General features: G+C 42.1%; 1 protein-coding gene across 2 annotated transcripts in view; it reads right to left on the bottom strand.

Annotated features, from left to right (window-relative positions):
• XPO6 (exportin 6) overlaps positions 1-19353 on the bottom strand; it is a 100768-nt gene that overhangs the window by 53997 nt on the left and 27418 nt on the right. For both annotated transcript variants that reach the window (XM_079121459.1, XM_079121458.1), the window contains exons 2-6: positions 15771-15861; positions 11810-11922; positions 10850-11047; positions 4666-4825; positions 1945-2022 (exon numbers count right to left, since the gene is read on the bottom strand). In XM_079121459.1, the coding sequence (XP_078977585.1) occupies positions 1945-2022; positions 4666-4825; positions 10850-11047; positions 11810-11922; positions 15771-15861 (640 nt within the window). The remainder of the gene's footprint in view (positions 1-1944; positions 2023-4665; positions 4826-10849; positions 11048-11809; positions 11923-15770; positions 15862-19353) is intronic.

Raw genomic sequence — 19353 nt, forward strand, 5'->3', positions numbered from 1 at the left:
AAAGCTTTACTTGGTCTTAAATGCACTACGATAGTTGAGCAAAAGCAGCAAAAATAAACATTGATTAAATCATCAGCACTGTCCAAATAATGGAGCAAGATCTGATGACCTCACGTACAATTATAAAGAGAAAAAAACATAACAAATGAACATGCAATTCTTTAAAAAACAAAAAAAGAGGAAGTAAACCAGTTTAAAAGCTTACTTAACTCCCCATGATCCCCACCCCCTAAAAAAGAACAAGAAAGAAAAGCCTCAAATTCTTTAGCTTTTTCTCAAATACTAAAATTCAGGACTTAAAAAAAAATCAAATAGCAATCTAAATGGCAATTCTCAAGAAGCAAATACCAGTGTGTTTAGGTTTTGTTATACAGAAATATCAGGTTACTTCACCTAAACTCATAAGCATAACCTAGGCAACCCATAAAACAGGCAAGCACTTATTTTTGATTTGTATGATCTGATATTCCCCAACCTGACCAAGGAAAATCAAGTCTATCAGAACATACCTGAACAAAGCCAACTAAAACACACAGCTCATGGTGCTGGAAAGTGATCTCAGAAAAACAAGTCGATTTTACTGCAGTAAACAGCTGAGGCTAACCTAAACTAGACACTGGCTAGTATTCCATTATCTAAAGACAAATCTAATTCAAAATAACTAACTTTTGCAAACCACATTTAAATGAAATGACAAAGTTTAAAACTAGGCAAAGAGTAGGATGCTACAAAGTGTGCAATTTTATAAAATCAAATCTATGCATCACTTGCAAATTTTTCTTTAATCCTTCAAACACAAATCTACTGAGCCACTTCAAACACCCAAATCAAGAATGATGTGTTTGCCACCAAGTACAACTAAAGCTGAAACTGTCATGGGCTTCTGAAATACTCTAGGACTCTCTAATAGTTTTTCCTCTTAGTAGTATGATAAATGTCAAGTTTTTAATCCAAGTATGATAAATGCAATTTGAGACAGAGTACTATCAGTAGTTCTCAAAACTCATGATATGTTTTCAATTCTCCAATGACTGCAATAATTTCAACTTCCACATATCAGCAACAGGCTATACGAAACAGCCTGGGCTTGGAGATGTCTTGCATTCAACAGTCCATTTCCCTGGGGTAAGACAAAGTTGTGGAAATACTTCTCATTAGCCACATCAACTTTTACAGTAGAGGAAGAAATATGTACCACTGACAGGATATACTTTACTTGAACATCATCTGTGATCATTCAGTGTAAAGAGAAGTATTTAGAAACAAAGTTTCTGCTCATACACAATTTCCTCTTTCTATCCATCCTTGAAAGTACTCAATGGCTGCTGAAGCAGATATTTAGATGACTCTTGAAACAGATGTAACTGTGGACAATAACTAGCTACCCGTGAAGTATTTAATAACCACTGCAAATATGCTTTACTGAATTACTCTTAACCAATGTAAATTGAGTGCCGACTACTGCACACTGGTCCCCAGTCTACCCAGGCTAACTTGACTTTTGCGCCAGTGCAACTGCGAAGATAGAGCTCGACATTCTCCCCTTCAGGCTGCCTCCACCCTACAGAAGGGGTAGATCTGTGACGCCTGCAGGCTCATACCCACTTCAGCACGAGCAACACAGCCATACCATTTGAGAAAGAAAGAAAAACAAAGAGGGCCACAAACTAGGAGGGGCAACAGTTAAACCCTGACAGAAACAGAGGTGAATGACAGAAGATCACAGGTGCCACTTTCACTTGGGCAATAAAGAAGTGAATGTGTTTTACAAAATCCTATTAGGAAGCACAAGCACCAATGAAAACAGCAGAAAGCCAGCCATTCAGACAGCAGAGGCAGAGAAACCAAAATAGATTAGGGAAGAATGAGCATGTATACAAGGCCCTGCTGAGACACCCAACTGTGTTCAAGGAGAGGAATGCTATAGCTGGACGCGGCCCGTACCACTTTCTCCTGAGGTCGGGGATGGTGGTGGAGTGGCAGCAGTAACACTGTGTTTGTCCCAGACAGTCTCCAAGATGCCTATAAGAGAAGAGAAGCCGAGTTTAAGAAAGAGATAAAGTCCAGCGTATAAAAATCAAATTTTCAAAAGTGACTTTTGAAGCTAGGTATGGTGACACACGCCTGTAATTCCAGTGACTTGGGAGGCTCAGGCAGGAGGATCACAAGCTTTAGGTCAGCCTCAGCAACTTAGTGAGAGCTTGTCTCAAAATTAAAAAATTAAAAGGGGCTCAGGATATAGCTCAGTGGTAAAGCACCCCTGGGTTAAATCCCTAGGTTAAAAGAAAAAAAGATGATTTATTGATAGCTTTAATCAAACTTCAGTATTTAAACAGCTCTTAACCACATGTTCCCCTCAAGTTAATGGCTGTGCCTCTCTGCTTCGCCTCCAACTGCCTTCTGGAAGAGCACTGGCTTCCCTCAGGACCTCTACTGCTTCACCCAACCTTGCCACATGGCTTCTCCCACTACTTCCTCTGACCTTGCTATGTGCCAAGGCCATCTGGCTGCTGTCCCCTCCAGGTGACTCTAAACCTCATTCTTTACTACCCCATGGTGTTCTAGGCACTGCCCAAACTGTTACTCTGAGACCATGGTGCCATCATTTTCTCGATTTTCTCTGGTTTCTGGATAAGATTCTACCTCTTTCACCATCTCTACCATCCATCACTAACCACCTCTTTCCCAGGTCCTCTCATTGGCCCTCTGTCCTCTCCTTTTACCCTCTCAGCTGGAGTAACTCACCTGGATCCCTGGCAACAAGACTCGGTGAAGTCTCTGAAGTCGCTCTCTCAGGTCAAAACTCAGCCCTAACTACATACACTGACTCCACGACATGACAGGGATGTGGAAACAAGGCAAGGCGTTCACTCAGTCCTGCATATCCAACTGCTTCCCAGACACCACCACTTGAATGTCCCAAACCCAACTTTTCTTCCCCACCAAAACCTACCACTAATCCTCGTACTTCCTCACCTATGAACAGGCCTCCACTCACCCTATCCATCCCAGCCATCAGCCCACCCCACACACAAGCCTACATCGCCCAAACCACCTGCTGTTCCTCCAACGGGTGACCTCTTTCTCAACTTCTGACCTGCACTCCTCGTCCAAATTCCAAACTGACTTTTCCCCCAGACTAACTGCCACCTGGCTGGCCCTCAGAATTCCACTCAGCTGTCACCTCTTCCAGGAAGTCTCCCTGCCTGCTCAGTTTTGTGTGCATGTGAAACACACCTCTATTCACCCTACAACACTGTTTTTTAACTGAGCTTCTTTGCCTCTCCGATGAGGGCAAGAACTGTATTATTTTTGTACCTACAGAACCTGGAACAAAAGATTTTCACAGAGGCTTATGAAAATAATTTCTCCCCATAATATTCAACATTACAACATGAATAAATCTTGAAAAGATGTTAAGTGAAAGAAAACTGACACAAAAAGTTGTATATGATGATTCCATTTTATGCGAAATCTAAAATAGACAAATCCATCAACAGAAAGTAGATTCATGGTTTCCAAAGGAATGGGAAGAGAGAATAGCAGTGACTACTGATGGGCACGGGGTGTCTTTCTGGGATGATGAAAGTGTTCTACAGTTAGTGGTGATAGGCTGCACAACCTGTGAGTATACTAAAATCCACTGGACTGTTGCATTTTAAAATGGTAAAAGTTACGAAATGTGAATTATAACTCACCTTAAAATATTTAAAATGCAGGTAGGCATAGGACACAGAGCTATAATAGGAGGTCCCTAACTACAAATGCAGCACCTAGGTAGGGTGTCAGCAAGTATGCTCTGAGTGGATAAATGCTCTAGGTTTGAGCTTCCACCCGGGATTCAGGGAAAGATGAAGGGACAAATGACAAGTTCACTCTTAATCAATCATTGTATCAGTGAATTTTAAGTATCCACACATGCCAGTACTTAAGAAAACATGAAGAAAAAATTCTGAACATCCAAGAAGAAATGTGGAGTTCAGGAGTTGGAGACAAGATCTCTTCTTTCGACTACAATGCTCCTTCAAGTAGCAAACCCAGGTCCAGGCACTCAGGACCTGGGACTGGCACGACACACACCTCTACTGAGCGGGCGCCAACACCGCAGCAGCCCCGGCCCTCAGCACTGCCATGCTCCACTCTCCCTCATCCTCCTGTCTCCCTGCTGGGCTGCTTCCTGTTCACTCTCACCCTTCACAAGTCATGAGGCTCCAATCAAACCGACAAGGTGAAAAGCTACGTACAACTACAGCTCAGGGCACGGGAGGCTGATTCCATGCCTGTCTCATCTCCCAATACAGACTGAGAAAATTTTATATCTTCCTACTCCTTCAACTTCTCTTGATCTTAAATTCAAATTATTTTTTAAAAAGTGCTTCCCACCCACCTTACTTACACTATAGTATCAGCATTTCAATCAAATTCTGTGACATGGACTCTACGTTGTGAGTCATAGTAATAGTGAGGACCACTCAAAGAGAGACTATAGAAAATTAAGTTATGAATCTATCTGGAGTCCTACCATGTGCCAGACACTGGGCTGTGGGTGCTGGGAAGCACTGAATTCTTTCCAGTTTTATGCTCAGTTTCAGAAACAGCTCAAAAGGCCTGAGTTCTGTGTATCTGTCTCAGGCCCCTGTCCCTGGGTGCCACCAAAGTGCTCACCTGTCAGAAGCCCAAGCACCGTCTGCACCTGGTCCAGCAGCAGCTTTCGCAACTCCTCCTTCCGAGCCACGCTGAGATCTTCACGGGGACAAGCTAGCTCTTCCGAAGTCGTCTTCAACATGATCAGCCCAAGAGGGGTTGTCACAGGGGACTGGATCAACTGGTAAGAATAAACAAATTCTGAGCAGTGTCAGGCACAATCTTAGCACTAAACCTGTGGAGTATCTTTGTACATGTTTAATCTCACATGAATAGGTTACATAAATCAACACTTACAAAAACAACTTAAGAATACATTTGTGGCGCATGCTTGTAATCCCAGCAGCTCCGGAGGCTGAGGCAGGAGGATCACAAGCAAAAGCAAGGCACTAAACAACTCAGTGAGACTTTGTCTCTAAATAAAATACAAAATAGGGGTGGGGATGTGGCTCAGTGGTCAAGTGCCCTGAGTTCAATTCCCAATACACCCACACACATACACTCACAAAAAGATAATGGAGCTGAAAAATTCCTATCAGCCTGCATTTTTACTGCATCTTTTAATACACTACCACTTACCACTCTGTTACTGTGCCTACAGTATTTAGTACAGTAGCAGGCTGCACATGTTTGAAACCAGAAGCAACCAGCCACATCACATAGCTAGATGGGTAGTAGGCTATACCACTCAGGGGTGTGTGAGACACACTCTGTGGTGCTCAACCAACAATGCATTTTTCATAATGTGCCTGTTGTTAAGTGACACATGACTGCATATGTAAATGGTAAATATATTTTATATATTAGTGATCAAGATATGTGTAAGTCAACTTGTGGTTTCTTTTCAACATTCAGGTTGTTAGGGCAACTTTACATTCTTAAGTTTTTGCATGCTTCAGGAAAATTCAAGATTAAACATGGCAAAGTAGCAACACATACATGTGTCATTAAACTATGATTATGGTGTGGTGTTACAGATACTTATGTAGGGAATTAAGTTGCTTTTTCTACATTCTCTATACCACAAGTCTAATTAAACAAAAGGGGGAGAAAAAGGACATACCTTCCTAATCATTTTCACAAAATTTGGAACATTATTAAATTTATTTTCTAGTTCCCAGAAATGATCAAAGCAAGCCCAACTTGCCACTAACATTCTCTGCCGAGTTATATGCTACAGTCTATTAAAAGCAAACTCTTAAGGAGAACTTCACTTTTGCTTTGGGCATCGTGAACTTTGTATGTGATTCATTCCCTGATTCAAGTTTTTCACTTAAGCTACAAAACATAGGCTTGAGGGAAGAGGACACTCAGAAACTGCACCCTACAAACCAGATCTTCATTCAAGAACTGCAAGGGCACTTTCCTTTCCCTTGAAAACTCTTCCCATCACAGTCTAAGGAGAAGCACATCCCCAAAAAGTAGGAAAAGCGCTCCACAGTGGAACCATCAGAAACCACCTGCTCACAAAAGCCAGCAGCTACCAACAGTGAGCTACAGATCTCTCTAAGTCAGCTCCAGACGTCAACCACCTCTGCAACGTTTCCCTTCATTTCCTACAAAGCTCAACTATTTCTAACACAAACTCAAATTCAAATCACACACTAGAGGAACAAGAAGCCTGCCCTTACCTATTTTTCACGATGAAGAGCTGACCCTCCACTTGGAGACCTTCAAGTTATCAATCTGTACTCTAAAAGCTGCCATTCTTTCCCCTTTATTTCTTCTTTCTTCTCCTTCTCTTTTTGCCCATTTTCCTCGCAGTCCTCAGTCTCACTTTCTCATCTGGACTTGCAGTGCCAACTGCTTCCTTTGCAATATGCACTTTCCTAGATAGTTCATGCTTCTATGCTTCTGGTGGGGGGATATCTTACAAAATGGTAAAAAAAAAAAAAAAAAAAAAGTATCTTCAAGCCCTCCCTTCTCTCAGCATTTAGGGGAAGTCAGGCCAGGCAAGAACTGATGAAAAAACAGTCATTCTTCCTGGTTGTTTCTGGGTTTTGGTTGCTGTTGTTTGGTTTCTGTGGTTTGGGCTTTTTTGTTTTTGTTTTTTGGGGGGTTTGTTTTGTTTTGTTTTTGGGGGGTGGTGTCAGGCAGTACTGGGAATTATAATCTAGGACCTCACATGCTGCAGAAAGTCATTCTTTACTTTAAAAAATAAATAAATAAATAAACTTGAGAAAATGTATAAATTTTCTTCTCATTAACTTTGTATCCAGAAAACTATTTATTAAAATGTTTCCCTTCATCATCTTCACGTACATATTTAAGCTCACAATACTGGTAATCTCTGAAATTGATTTTAACAGACAGTACATATCTTTAGGTTGAAGATCAAGGTCAGATTTCTAGTGAACTTCTAAAAGGTTTAACAGTTTTTATTAGACATCCAGAGATAAAGAAAGAAGAACAATTCTTTCCTATGCTGCTTGTCCCTTACTTATCTGGACCCAGGCGCAACAAGACCAAAGGTTTGGCTGCAGATTTCTGGAATCTGGAGAACAGATTCTAGTAAAGTGTCTTGTGTGTGCTGGTGCATGAGGTGGGGGTGAGAGAACTGAGGTCAGTTCCAACTTCAATTACTTCCTTCTCCAGGGGCGTGGAAAGGATATAACCAACCCACAGAACTTTGATTCTATGACCCTAAATCAACTCTCTGCCTGATATGATGTTTGCCACAATTACAACAAACTACACAGATCCCCAGTCAAGTGTCAAGAGTTTTTTAAAGACAGAACTATGCACCCCAGACTGCCAACAGATCACAACAGAAATGAGCTAAAAAACCTCTCATACAGTTTACTCTCTAAGGATCCTGTGAGGGTGAACTTTTTTGCAGAACCAGTTTAGTCTTGTTTACCAATAACTGAAAAAAAGGTTTGCTTTATCATCATTATCAGAAATGTCAGCAACTGAGCATCCATCACTCTCAACCTGGCTTCCATATACTGACTGGACTGCATGGGTCAACTAGAAGTGGAAAATAATATAACTGCAAAGGATTTTAAACACCTTTCACTTTACAAAGAAGGAAAGAGGCTCGCGTAAGTGGCAGCAGTTGCTACAGTCAGAGATGACTGACACAGTGATGTCTGAAGAATTCAACCCTGTGGCCTCCCAGACCAGTGCTCTCTCCACAATGTGTGGTTTCAAAGTCACAAAGGCTTCAGGCTAAAGGAGTTGTTTTTTTGAACAAGTACAAAGGGGGAAACTGCGGAGCAAAGACCACCACCAGTCTTTCTAAACTTCTATGCGTGTTTCACCTAAAAAATTATTTTAAATTCTCACTTGTTAGAAATAATTAGGCTTGAAAAGTAGACAGGACCAGCAGCTCGAAAGGCTGACGCAGAAGGATAAGTTCAAAGTCAGCCTAAGAAACTGAGCAAGGCCCTAGGTAACTTAGTGAGAGACCCTGTCTCAAAATTTCAAAATTATAAAAAGGGCTCAGATGTGGCTCAGTGGTTGAGCACCCGTGGGTTTAATCCCTTGTAATAAAAAGAGAGAAGACAGGAAATTATGCTCCATGCTTCATCAAAGAACCAAAGGCACCTGGGCAGAATTATGGCTCCTCCTTGCTGCCACCATCAGGATTCAGGCTCTCCACCTCCCGTCCCTTGCTACTTCTCCAGGACACAGACAAACCCGGAATTAGCTCACTTAAGATGCCCAGCCTTCCTGGTCTCAGCACCTCCAGTGGGCTTTCCTGGATCCCTGTTAAGGAGCCATGAAGTTACCCCAACTGTCCTCAACTGGGAGGGAAGTCAAGTGTACCAGCCAGGACCCTCTCATCTGTGCCCTAGGACTACGGTTCACCACAGGGTCTTTGCACTTGCTGTTCCCTCTGCTCAAAACACTATTCCTCTAGATGCCCATGTGGCTCATCCCAACACTTCCACTCAGGTTTCTGTTTAACTGTCCAAGAGCACACTATCTAAATAACACCCCTGATATTCTCTTTCCTCCTACCCTGGATTCAGTTTCCTTCAAATAATATAACTACCTCAACGTATTCATTTGCTTATGTTTTGCTGCAGCAACCACCTCAAGAATATAAACTCCCTAAGGGCAGGTATGGAGTCCCCCACTTAGTCACAGTTCTACTTCCCGTGGTTGAGATTACCCAGAGTTGACTATGGTCTGAAAATATTGAACAAATTCCAGAAATAAACAGATAAGTTTAAACCACATGCCCTTCTGAGTCCTGTGATCAAACTCCGTGGAACCCTGCTCCAATCCACACCAAGTATGAGTCCTCCCTTGTCTAGAGCATCCTGGCTATACACGCACCCACCCAGTAGACAGAGTGGCCACCACAGTCCTGGCACTGTGTGATTATGTTCAAGGAACCCTTATTTCATTACTAGCAGCTCCAAAGAACAAGGGCAGTGTACTTCTTTTAGCCATATCTGCCAAAGAGAAGCTGTAAAGTGTGTTTTTTAAATGAAAAGGCAGAAGTACGGAAATATCCTGAGGGGGAAGAGACCACATTCACATAATTTTATTACAGTACACTGTTATAAATGCTATATTTTATTATTAGTTTTTGTTGCTAATCTCTTGCTGTACCTGATTTATAAAGCAAACCTTCTCATAGGCACGTGTGTACAGGAATACACATAGTACATATACAGGGCCTAATACTACCAGTGATTCCAGCTGTTCATTGGGAACCTTGGATGGTATCCCAAGAATAAAGGGGAGACTATGTCTGTTCCTAACTAGACTCCCTCCATGCTCAGTTAGCACACAGCAGGGGCCCAACAGACAGTTTTCTGAGTAAATACATCACTCTACTGTGCATTCTTGATCCAATAAAGTCTAAAGGTAAATGAATCATATAAAACAAAACTGAATAACAAATTCTTGGGTCACTGTGAGGCAATCTAAGAGAAGCAATATGGATACCAAGTGTTTTTAAATTGCTACATCATTCAAACAGTTTATAGGAAAAGCAGGCAAAACATCAGAAAAAGATACTCTTCTGAAAAATCCTAACCTACAGGCACGGAGACCGTAGTCAATTTTCAAAAAGTTTTACTTCTGTTAAAGTACCTGATGTCCATTTCCTGCATATTCAAGACTGTCTCAATAATGTGAAAATGTTCCCATCTTGATCACATGATTCAAACAAGCAACAGTATCTCTCTTAGCTTTTAGGTCCCACCTATTCCCTAATGACTTTCAACCCTGTCTGTAACCACACCTCTCTCCTAAACCCCAGATCCTCATTTCCTAGATATCACATGGAAAGAACACAAACTTTTTGTTATTTGGTTTAAAATACACAAATTATGAATGTATTTTCTGCCAAACAGATTTTACCAAAACTATTCCCCTTCCTTCATTTCTGGCCTGGAAAACCCATCTGAGCCAGAAACCTAGAAGTCATTCTAGATGCCTCTCCTCCCTCACCCCTAACACCCGGGTACTGGTCATTCTCCTGGCCCACACCCTAAGTGCCTCGCCTCCACCACTAGGTAAGGCCTGGCTCAGATCCAACTCATCTTGCCAGACTCCAATGCAGCCTTACTGGTCTCCTTCTCTCTTGCCTGCCCTCTCTGCAATCCAGCCTCAAGCAAGAATCATCATTCCAACGGGAAAGTGTGTCTACGTTTTTCCCCTTCATCACCTCCCAAGAAAGAACCATGAACTAAACATTGAAACCCCACCACCACCTCACACCTCAGCCCAGCAACACCGAGCCCACGTGCCCTGACACCACTGCTCTCTGCACATATTTCTACTACAGCAAGAGTCTTTGTCATGGTTAATTACTGTTTACACGATTTTCCCACTAATTTCTGAAATTAATGACGTCCTCATCTTTGCACCCCGACACCTGCTTCTCCAGGACACAGACAAACCAGGAATCAGCTCACTTAAGACGCCCAGCCTTCCTGGTCTCAGCACCTCCGGTGGGCTTCCCTGGATCCCTGTTAAGGAGCCATGAAGTTACCACAGGCTCACAGGCTGAACTCGACTTCACCAGAGGTTATCAGAGTGGTTTGGTTTCTTCCCCATTCCTCCATTACAGAAAGGAACAACATGTCTCCAGAATATAAAGTTAAGTGAATACAGTAATCCTACAGTAACCTCAGTACTTAAGTCCCAAGGGACTGATTTTAAGACACTATTCCTCAAGGCAAAGAAACAATCACTTATGCAAACAATTTACAAGATAAATTTTCCTCAGAAATATCCTTACCTGTAAAATGTTAGTAAAAAAGTCATGGTAGAACATGGGCCAATCTTGACGTCCTATATCAACAATAACTTTGCAGAGTTTGTTCCGGATAAAGTAAGGTAAGGTTTTATGGTGAGCCAAAAGGAGTTTGGGCAGGCAGCTACGGATTTCCATCTTATCCTGAGATGGGACCCCAAGCCACATTTTATTGATCAGATTCTAAAAAGCAAATATGCATCTTTTAAATTAATGATCTACATGCAAATATAACTAGTTTACCTCACCAAAAATCCTAACAATTTGGGGCATTTGGCATAAAGCCAATAAAAATATTAAAATCCTATGATATAACAATCCCATTCCTAGGAAGATCTGCTAAATAATCTAACAAACAAAAAGCTGCAATATGTAAAAAAAAGTTTCTATTACAACCATTGTGTCTAATGGTCACCCCAAAATAATGACAATAATAACCATAATGTTCAAAACTAGGCAAATGGTGTGATGAATAATGGTACAACCATCTATGAGAATATTTATGGGGGGGGCAGCTTATAGCTTAACTAATATGATTATTACATTTTTTAAGTGCACTAGAGGAGTTGATATAAATGAAAACATTTGTGGTTAGGAGATAATGTTATTATGGGTCTCACCCCTCCTTCCATAATGTTTTTCTCTAGTTATTTTTCTCTTTCAAATAATAACAGGGAGGGGAAAGGTACAAGTCATTAAACATGACCTAAGCTCCCCAACGATAAAGTCAACCACCCATTTGATATGTCTGGTGTCAAGGACAGAAAGGTTGTCTCCGAACACCAGGTATCTAGACAGAGGCAGTGTGGGGGACAAAGTCCCTGAGCCGAGCTGCCACTGCTTCCCAGTCATCTGGCACGTTAAAGCTAAAGCCTAGTTCCAATAACATGGCAACATGACTACAGTGAACTTTTCAGAAGAGTGTGAAATTATCTGACAACTTACCTCAAAAACCGTTAAACTGTACATCATTACATAGTCGTTCCTGGTGCTGGAGAGAAAATAGAGGCAGAATCTCCAGGCTCCTATTTGCTGGGCAAAGTTATTAAGAAGTTCCTCTGGAAAAGTTAAAAAGGCAAAAAAAAAAAAAAAAAAAAAGAAGGGTATAAAAACAGTGAAATTAACACAAGGGTGGGCTTTTTTTATTTTTTAAATATGCTTCTTCATATAAGTTAAATGGCATCAAAACCAAACACAAAACCCAGCTGACTCTCAAGGTAGAACAGATGATGCAATAGTTCTGACTCTGAGGTAACCATCGACGCATGTTCTCAGCTACCGAAAAGCCAGTAACTTTGCTATGAATTCTTTTTGGGGCAGAGAAATTCTCATTGTTAAAAGTTCTTAAGTTCATGTTATGGTAAGTTAGAAGACTATCATTTCACCTTCTTAAAAATGATGGCTAATGAGTTCCCTCACATTTGAGCTACATGGACTTCCTTCCCACTCCCCTGCAAATTCTCAGTGAGTCTACATTGCTCACACGCTCATAGAAAATGAGAAAGGGAAAAAAAAATTAAGACTTACCTTATAAAGAAAGGATAGGAAAAAAGTCACATGAATTCAAGTTGGCTAACTCTATCTGGGTCAGTTTTATTTTAAAATATCACACACACACACACACACACACACACACACACACAAATCTGTGAGAGTAACAATCACTACAACTGCCAGGAGCAGCCCATCCACAAGCTGCATCAGCTGGCAATGGTTTGCCTGCTTAGGCTGTTGCCAGCATCAGCCAAAATCCATGAGACAGGGAGCACTGGGAGGCCATCACCGTGTTTCTAGACACGCTGCCCCTTAGTCACCTGGACCTGCTGCACTAAAGGGTAAAAATGACCCAAAAAGGGCAATGCTAAGAGATCTAGGAAACCCAGGGAAAAGCAGAATGCATTCTAACCCTAAAGGCACTGCTCTGCCAGGCTAAATTCAACAAGGCAGTCTCATTCAAAATTCCGTAAAAGGAAATAGATGGCCTGTCCTACTAACTGGGCAAAAGTCTCTATGAGACCAGAGGTGAAGTCTAACTGGAGAGAATGAGTGGTGGCTGGACCCGAGACACTCTGGTCTCTGTTCCAGATTCTACCACAAATTCACCGAGTCTGACCCCAAGTGAGTCAGTGCTCCTTGGTGCTTCCATTTCCCACCCTGTTAAAATGAACAGATGCCCCCTGGAGGTCCCTCTAACAGTTCTATCAGCCTCTAGAGCACTAGTAACTTGCCTTTGCTGGAGGGAGAGTGAAGCCCTTGTAAGAAAAGAAGAAAAGTCCTCCCTCCTTTCTTCCCCCTTGCCAGGAAAAGCCTTCAGTTTATCCTAAGACAACAGAAAAGAAGCCAGTGGCTACGACCCACACACTCAAATAAAGCTACAAAAACTGGGTACAAAGAGCTGAAAGAAGACATGCTCACTGTACAGAATCAAACCTCCGGATTCCACTCAGACTCCATTTAAACAAGATAGTGGAGCATCTGGTTACTTAGAGCTATTTTAAAATACAATTCAAACATGAACATGTTATAGAAGGTTCCACTTTTAATTCATGAATGTGCAAGGTGAGCAACATTTAATTTGCAAACCAAAATTAGAAAAACGAAGAGCATTTCAATCAAGCTTGGAAAAAAAAAAAAAAAAACTTCAAAGAAATTAGAATCTGGAATACAGTAGGCTCATATAAGGGAAAGCTCCTCTACCTCCTTTGTAAAAATCACAGCTCCGACTTTCACTGTAAGTATAAGGCACTTAGTAGCATAAAACTAACCAGTGGGTCATTTAGGGGCAAGAGGAGGGTCAGCACACCGGGGTAATGAGATAATGAGACAACCAGAGAAGCCAGAGAGGCAGGAGGGGGCGGGGCTCAGTGAGTCAGTGAGCCCTTCTTTATAAACGCTCTAGTGATCCACAGTACACTCCCGAGAGGATATCTGTTTCTTGATTGCTCACTGTCAGGCGCCTATCATCTGCCATTTGCCTGCCTCTCGCCTGTCCATCACCTGCCTTACACCTATCCATCACCCAAGGCACGAGGTTCACCTCCCGATCATCTCACAACAGTCAGCAAACTGATCACCGACCGCCAGTGGAGCACCAGCTGCCTGCTGTTGCCTGGAAGTTCACTGTTACAGTACCTGCAGGTTTGGTTACACATGGCTGCCGCCATTTTGAGACAACAGCCAGGCCCCATAGGACCCCTGGCCAGATTGACTGAGCCCCATCTCCAGGATCCCTCAGCCCGACCGATCACTCCCTGCCTCTTGAGCCCTCACATCGACTGACTGCTCAATGCCGCCAGGACCCCCAGACCAACTGGCTATGCCCTATCACTGGGACCCCAGACCGACTGATTGCACCCAGCCTCCAGGATCCCGGAACCACACCAAACACACCTGACCTCCAGGACCCCTGCCTGACCAACCACACAGTACACTCCCTCACAAAGACAGACTTGCAGCGGGCAGACCCAAAAGACACCTTCAGGTGTGAAGTTTAAAGGATGCACGGGGGGAAATGGACTGCAGACAGAGGTCTTCTTGTCACCTGGAAAAATCTGAACCACAAATGAGCTCTGGGCCAAAAGGTGGACTCAACCACGAGATTTAACTGGCCAACATGATTAGAGAAACCAATTAAGACAGGTAAATAGGTCTCCGGGGTCTAGGAGTCACAGAAAAAGAGCTCCAAGGAGGTGGAAGCAATGCACACAGGTTAGAACAAAGCAGACACCCAAGAGAAAAGCCTGCAGGTTTGGACAGAGAAAAGCATCTTTATTCTCACATTCAAGGGATTAGTGAAGACTTGGAGGAAAAGACTGTTCCAGCACCACAGTACAGCATGCCCCTAATGCAGGAATCTGACACTTGAATGTAGTTTCTATTTCATAGTATGCTTTAATATTGTGTGAATGAATATAAAAATCAAAAGTGGGTTCTAGGGCTAGGGTTGTGGATCAGTGGTAGAGTGCTTGCCTGGCATGTGTGAGGCACTTGATTCTCAGCACCACATATAAATAAATGAATAAAATGAAGTTCTAAGGGGCTGGGGATATAGCTTGGTTGGTAGAGTGTTTGCCTCATAAGCATAAAGTCCTGGGTTCAAATCCCCAGCACCGCAAAAATAAAAATAAAAATAAATTAAATTTTTTTAAAAATGAAGTTCTATTAACATTTAAGAAATATTTTTTTTTAAAGTGGGTTGTAGAACATGCTGAGGCCCCAGAAGACCTGAAGTCATTATACCTCCATCTCTTTGTTGTTTGAAGTCCTTTATTTCTGAAAACTTACAAAATGAAAAAGATAATAGTGGAGAAATGGAAAAGCTGAAACTCCAAAGTAATACCAGGTAAGGGATTCAGATCAGACCTCTGCACACCTAAATACTTTAACAGTTTTGTGAATGTTCATGTTTGTTTTAATCAACAGCTGCAGGTTTCTTATAAAAGTTCAACAACATTGCTGAAATGAGAGCAGTTTTACACTTGATCAAAGGAAAGAAAATCCACCAATGTCCAGCTTGATGGTGTACACCTGTAATTCCAGCAACTCAGGAGGCTGAGGCAGGAGGATCACAAGTCTGAGGCCAGCCTCAGCAGCTTAGAAAGACCCTATCTCAAAATAAAAAAATAAAAAAGGCTGGAAGTTCCCTCAGCCACAGAGCACCTGCCAAAAAAGAGAGGGAGGGAGGGAGGGAGGGCCAGAGGGAGGGAGGGAGGGAAGGAAGAAAGAAAAAGAAAATCCATCACTATGTCCCTGTAGCTAGGTTTGCAGACCTCACCAGCCATGCCAAGAGAATCAGAGAAAGAGCATATGATTCAAGGGAAAAGAAGCAAGCTTGACCAGCCAAGACACCAACTCCTTATTCCCCACTTGTTATACACAATTCCTCACAGCACAACACTCCACTTACCTATCTCACGTTTTCTTTCATTGGTTGTACAATCATGGAAAAATTCTGTCATCAAACTTTCCAATGCCCTGAGGGAGGCTTCTTCAGATGCCTGACAAAAGAAATTGAAAAAACATCAATAAACTATATCTTCAGTTCTTCTGATCCTCGTTTCCTTCCAGGTCACATTCAATAGCAAGAGCAATTTACTTCCTCAAAATATTTTGGTTCAACATTCTTCAAATATGTGGTGTAAGCCAGAAAAATTAAAGGGAATTTCCCAGCTGGCTTGAAACCCAAAGTTTTTGTATCCTCAAGAAAATCATGCTACTGTGTAATTTTTTTTAATTATTTATGTTAAGCAAAAGGGAACAAATAATTCAGAATTTAATTCTGGTAGGTTATTGAAGAATATTAACAGCCCCTGGCCCTGCCTGAATAGGCAGACTGAAGAGATTCAGGGAGCCTTGGAGACTCTCCATCTATAATACAATCTCCAACTCTGAATCACAGCCTATTTTGATTCACAGGAATGGTTTTGCACTGCCTCATGGATCCTTGGGGTTGCTAAAAGTGCTTCACGAGTCACGCATACAGGCAGCTCTCAGTCTTGCATGAGCAGACAACGGAGATGAGGTGCATTTCAGAGCCCAGCTGAGCAGGGACTTGAAACCAGACCATACCTCCAGACCACAGACCCTCAAGAACCAGACTCTCAGCAGAACCCCCAGGCTGAGAGCAGAGAAGGCATTGAGGCCTCCAGTGCTCATCCTCTCCCTCTTCCAGATGGAGTACCCAAAACCCACTTCCTTTTCACTCCAGGAAGTAGGGGAACGAACAGCTGTTGCAGCAATGAGCTTGAGTCAAAACTCCGTGCAACCCATTTGCAAAAGAGTGAGCGTTCCCAGACTATTTGTGAATCCTCGCTGGCGTTAATCTACCCCTGAGAGGATCAAGAGCCGACAGCATTACTGATTTTTAAATTATCTCTTAATTCCTTTCTTCATACCCCTTACTTCCCCAGAGCCCCTCTGTTATCCCTAGAGTGAAAGCTGACTGTAAAAACTGCACTTTAAAACAACAGGCCCACATTCAAATGTTCCATGTCAAACTGTAACAGACCAAAGGCCTCCAACTGGTAGCTTACTTTGGGGGAGACTAAGGACTCTCTGGCCATGTTGGTGAATATACCAGCACTCCCTAAGACAAGTACTAATTAAGAAGCTAAACCAGGCTTGCACAAGCACATCCACATCAACCAGTACATGTAAGTATACCACCGAGAACACAGGCTGGTTTAAGCAGTGCCAGGCACAGCTGTCCCTGTCGGACTACACACAGCATGATGGTGGCAGAATGACAACTGAACTCTGACTTGCTGAATACTGAAATTACTGCACGAGAGTTTCAGCACTTGTGAATTTCAGGAACTTTATAGTTATGATAAAAATTAGTACCCTACTTCTCTTTCAAACCTCTACCTCAATTTAAATGAAAAATATCCTTTGCTTGCATGTCAATCTGTTCAATTAAAAACTACATGCCCAGGTGCCAGGCCACCTGAGCCTGCCTATAATCCCAGTCACCCTGGATGAGAGTCCTGAAGAACCAACTGTGTCCATCCCTAGTCCCACCTACCCCACATTCCCTGTCCCAATCAAAATAGCTAAGGAAAGAGAAAAGACACAAGCACACAGAGAGGCTGGGATATAGCTCAATGGTAGAGTGCCTGTCGGGAACGAGGAGGCCCAGGGTTTCATCCTCAGTACTGCCAAAAAAAAAAAAAAGAATTATAGATGCTCCCATCAAATGATGGTTACGTATAAAAGGAAACTCCACAATCTAATCCAGTAGCATCACCAGCTGTTTCCCAGCAAGAGCAGGGGGCTAATACCTGCCTCACAGGGTGTTATGAGGATCAACTGAGGTGATCCACATAAAACTGCTACATCAACTGGAAGGTATTACCTTAACTAGTAGTTATGGCTGCTCTCAGTTTTACCTGGTCTTAGATTCAAAATGAAAACAGACCACAGCAAGACCTATGCAGAACAGAGGCAGCCAGGCCTACTCTGAAACTGCAGACTCATGGGGCTTTATCCCGAACCTATCTATTGGGGTTTTTTCAGTCAGATTTCAAAACAAAACTATTTAAATTTAGAGGGGGTGAAAAAAAAAAAAAAAAAAAAAAAAAAGGAGGCTGAGACCCTGCCAAAATCATACAATCAGAACTGAAATAACAGACAAAAAGGATGTGTTCAAGACCCGCCAACAGTTGAAGGATACTGCGGAACACCCTCCTGCCTTTGGTAAAAAGGCCATCGGAACCTTTGCCAGCTGTTTCAATCAAGTGGTGAAGCCAGAATCCAGACTATGATGGGTTAAAGAATGGCAAGTGAGGAACTGGTAAAGCTCCATAAATCACTATACTTGCAAACAGTGAAAGGGACAAAGAATATGAAACAAAATCAAGTGACACTGTGTGGTAGAAGACTTCAATTCACAAAGCCTATTCACTCTTCATGTTCTGCACTATACTGACTTTTATGACGAACATTCATGATCTAGTTTTATCTGACTGCTTCCCACTGTCTGCTAGGGATTTAGAAAAGACTGGCTTAAGACTCAGTGAGAGGGTTGGGCATGTAGCTCAGGGATACAGTGCTTGTCTAGCATGCATAAGGCCCCGAGTTCAATCCCCACCATGCAAAAACTAAAACTACGTGAGATACATTCACATGCACAAAAAACAAAAGTTCAATTATAGATACAAAATGTGAAAAGTAAAACAGTAAAGTTTTTAGAGTCTCTCCATCATCCTGGGGTAGGAAAACATTTTCTTTCCCCAAGGATAGAGCACTAAACAAAGGAACAGACTAATAAACTAGAACAATCATCAGATAGCAATGTAGAGTTAACAGAGAGCCACAAAATGGAAAAAGATATTTGCAGAACAGTAAGTGACAGAGAACCCATATCAGTTTGTAAAGTAACTCATACAAATCAATGTGAAAAAGAAGACTTTTTGGACGGCAAATAGTTACTTATGAAAGAAGATGATCAAAAAACCTGAGTAACTATTCAACTTCTTCAGATATCAGGGAAATACAAGCAAAAACCAGCAAGTGCTACACATCCACCAGATTGGTTAGAATTAAAAAGACTGATGGTAACAAGTGCTGGTGAGAATGCTGAGCACCTGGAACGTGCACACACTGCTGGTGGAAGCAGAAACTGTACGATCACTTTGGAAAACTGACAGCTAATAATATGCATGTCTTATAACCCTGCAATTCCACTCCTTGAAAATAACCAACAGAAATTTGTGCAGGTATAAGAAAAGGGAAGTACACATATGTTCACAGCACCATTACACGTAACACCCCAAAGAACCCAACTGTCTGTCACCAGTGGAATAAACTTTTTTATTTATACAGAAGAATAACATGCATGAATGACTAACTGCAACAAAATGGAAGAATATCACAAATACAACTTGAAGAGTAACCAAAACACACCCTTCCACTGTAGACTTTATATATTGTTTAAAAAGCAAGCAAAACTAATCTATGATGTCAGAATAGTGGTGACCTTTGGAAAAGAG

The sequence above is a fragment of the Sciurus vulgaris genome (genome assembly GCF_902686455.1).
Source record: "Sciurus vulgaris genome assembly, chromosome: 18".
In the NCBI taxonomy this organism is placed as follows: Eukaryota; Metazoa; Chordata; class Mammalia; order Rodentia; family Sciuridae; genus Sciurus; species Sciurus vulgaris.